The sequence below is a fragment of the Saprolegnia parasitica genome (genome assembly GCF_000151545.1).
Source record: "Saprolegnia parasitica CBS 223.65 unplaced genomic scaffold supercont2.239, whole genome shotgun sequence".
In the NCBI taxonomy this organism is placed as follows: Eukaryota; Oomycota; class Saprolegniomycetes; order Saprolegniales; family Saprolegniaceae; genus Saprolegnia; species Saprolegnia parasitica.
Window position 1 is genome coordinate 1 of NW_012156633.1, and position 2938 is coordinate 2938.

General features: G+C 54.2%; 1 protein-coding gene across 1 annotated transcript; it reads right to left on the reverse strand.

Annotated features, from left to right (window-relative positions):
* Positions 1–59: 59 nt before the first annotated feature.
* On the reverse strand, positions 60–763 carry SPRG_16171 (hypothetical protein; the record flags this gene model as incomplete). Its single annotated transcript, XM_012355400.1, has 2 exons — positions 60–413; positions 461–763. The coding sequence occupies 2 exons, from the start codon at positions 761–763 to the stop codon at positions 60–62; spliced, it is 657 nt and encodes a 218-aa protein (XP_012210790.1).
* Between the last annotated feature and the right edge of the window lie 2175 nt (positions 764–2938).

Here is a 2938-nt window from a genome sequence, read left to right on the forward strand (position 1 = left end):
CTTTGTTACTCGGTCTCTACATGGACGTTCATCTCGGCGTTTTCCAAGAGCCGACTGCTTTAGCACGTCACAGTGTCGTCGAGGTTGCCCAAGAGGTTACTGAGGGCAATTGGTGTCGCTGCCATTGTGTCGAGCTGGACCACGCGTCTTGATTCGTTAAAGTGAAAGTGGTGCACGAGAGGTAGGAGCAGCACCTGACCGACAAGCCGCCTTGCGAGGTGGGGATGGTCCGCAGCCTGGGGGAAAAGGGCCGTCACGGAGCGCCACGTCAGACCCAATCGAATTGTAGTCGAGACGCGAAGGACCGTTGTCGCTTCGACGGAAACGCTGTCGATGCGCGCCGGCTCCATCTCGTACGTAGAAAAGAGAACATGCGAGAGACGCCATTGCTCCCATAGCTTCTCCACACGAGCCTACGCGTCCTTCGCATGCAAACTACCTATTGTGCTCGCGCACGCACCTCGCCTTGGAAGATCAAGTTGGGTTCCATGACGGCGTTGACAAACGCAACTTGCTGCTCGTGGAGATGGGGCAGGCGCGGCGCGTACCCAGAGCGAAAGAGGCGAAAGTACTCGAGCACGACGCCCACCTCGGGCTCGTGCAAGCGCAAAACGCTGCGCGTAAGGATCTCGATGCGGCCTTGGCAGCGCGCAATGTCCTGCGTGAGCTCAACCACGTCCCGGACCCGAGCGGTATTGGTGTCGTGCAGCTTGAGACGGTAGCGTTGCTGGTTGATGCGCACCTGGGCGCGCCGCCGCAGCATTTGTTCTGGGTTGTTTGGTGGGCTCATGGCGTGTGCAAAGACGTTGTGTCATGGGCCATAAAAAAATCGCCCTGATGACGCAACACCGGAAGCGTTATATTCGGTGAAAAATCGAAACCACTGGAAACGACCAGACATGTGATGGTTCGGGTAATTAAAGCTGCTGCACAAAAAGCATTGTACAGGTGTCACTCGATGCCAATCCCTTGGCTGCTTCCCTTTACGTGCTTCACCAAGGCGCCACGCATGCAATGTCTCCTAACGGTGGAAATAATCCATAAAGCAACTCGACACGACTTTTGACGTGGTGGATTGAATCTCGTCTCATGCCAGTCCAACCGTGCACTTCTCGCTCGGTTTACTCGCGAGCACCTAGGACCTTTGACATTATCATCTGCGTGGTATGGCGCCGTGGTAGTACATATGTTTTAGGTGTTACAGTCAAAGCTCTCTAAGAGCATACCACTGAAACTCGATAAAACGCTCGGCCTAATATATCACCAGAATATTTTTATAAAATAGGTCTGGCGTGTGCGTTCTTTGAAGCAGCGGAGGTGGCGCCTCTGGATTGGCAGTCGACATAAGAGCATAACTCGAAGACGTAAGAGCATAGCTCGAAGACATAAGAGCATATCTCATTTTGCACCATGCAGCGCAAGAAGTCCGAGCAGTCCAAAAACAAGGGCCCATCGTGGGGCGCTGCGATCCGTGGTACAAAATCAAAGATCGAGATCCAAGAGAAGATCCACATCCTCGACGTCTATCACCCAACGGCCGCAACCAATCCCTGGTCCAGTGTCCCTGACCACGCGTCATTTTCAAAAGAGCCGCCCCCCGAGGCTCGTGCAATCCACCGTATCCTTGTTGTCAACGTGTGATATGCGGCATTAAAAATACGACCTCTGCACAATTAATAATCCTGTCGAATTGATAAGTACCACAGTATGCCCTTATGGAGCTTTGACTGTATCGACCTTCAAGCAAGCAACAGCCGGTAAGTTGTTCCTTGAAGTAGCTTGTCGATAACAACCCGATGCAACAGCCGGCAAGGTTCTTTAACAACTTCTCCTACCGGTACGGTATTTTAAGGACCACCCGACAGTCAAGGCTCTCCTCGTTGACCATCGAATGGTTCTCGCACGTCTACACCACGCATGGCTCGCTACGCGTAGCTCCGCTCGTGCTTCATCGTCTTCCGATCTGACACAACGCGCATCGTCCTGCGTCAGGCAAGCTCAAGTGGCTCGCGAAAGATCACATATCGAGACGCTCGTCACTCAAGGTTACACGCAAGTAGACAGCTTCCAAGCGCTTGGACACACGGTTGAGCAACTTCCAGGACTTTCTACGGTGCTGCAGCCACCCGCCGTTGGATCCAGCTGCCCGCGACCGCTCTTCTTGGTTGCGTCCCGCTCATATCGCCTGCCGATCATGCCGTGCGCCCAATCAGCGCCCCGCCATGGCTTGCCAAGTTCGGACCTCGAATCGTTCAAGAGGCGACAATGTACAGTAGACTAACCGGCTACCGACAGCGACCGACATTTGACTGGCGTGTGCTTCCAGTGAAACACCTTGGCGTCCCCGAGACCTTCTACAAGCAACCGGGTCGAACGGCCTCGTTTGTCCCTTCACGACAGCCAACCTACGTCCTTCCGCGGTACGGTGGCTTCGTGTACCGGGTTGCATGGAAAACCGAGGCCGTCCGATCCAGCTCTCACTCTCTCGGCACCTAGGCTACCGACGCAAGTGCATGGGGGAGACGAACAGGGTTCGTGTTGGGAAGCTGCCACCGCCCAAGAAGGGACTAGTGGGTGGGTTAAAAGAGCATTGAGTAGCTAAGAGGTTGGCGAGCAAATCGCAAATGAGCTTGATGGCTTGGTCTTCGATCTCGGTGGTTGCACCTTGCTGTCGTAATATTGTGTCGCATAGCATGGCACCTTGGATCACTTGGCGCTGTTGTGTCATTATTGATCGAGGACCAAAGGTTAGCCCATCGGGAAAAGATCATTCTTGGTGCCGTTCAACAGCAACGCCGGCTGTCGTTGAACCAGTAAGACTGACCTGTACGACGGGCCCGCCCTCAACGTTGAGTACCGTGTATTGTCGTCGCCCGTGTCGCGAGCGTGCAGTAGAATCCCATTGAGCAGTGACTTTGACAAGGGGGAATTTATTTAC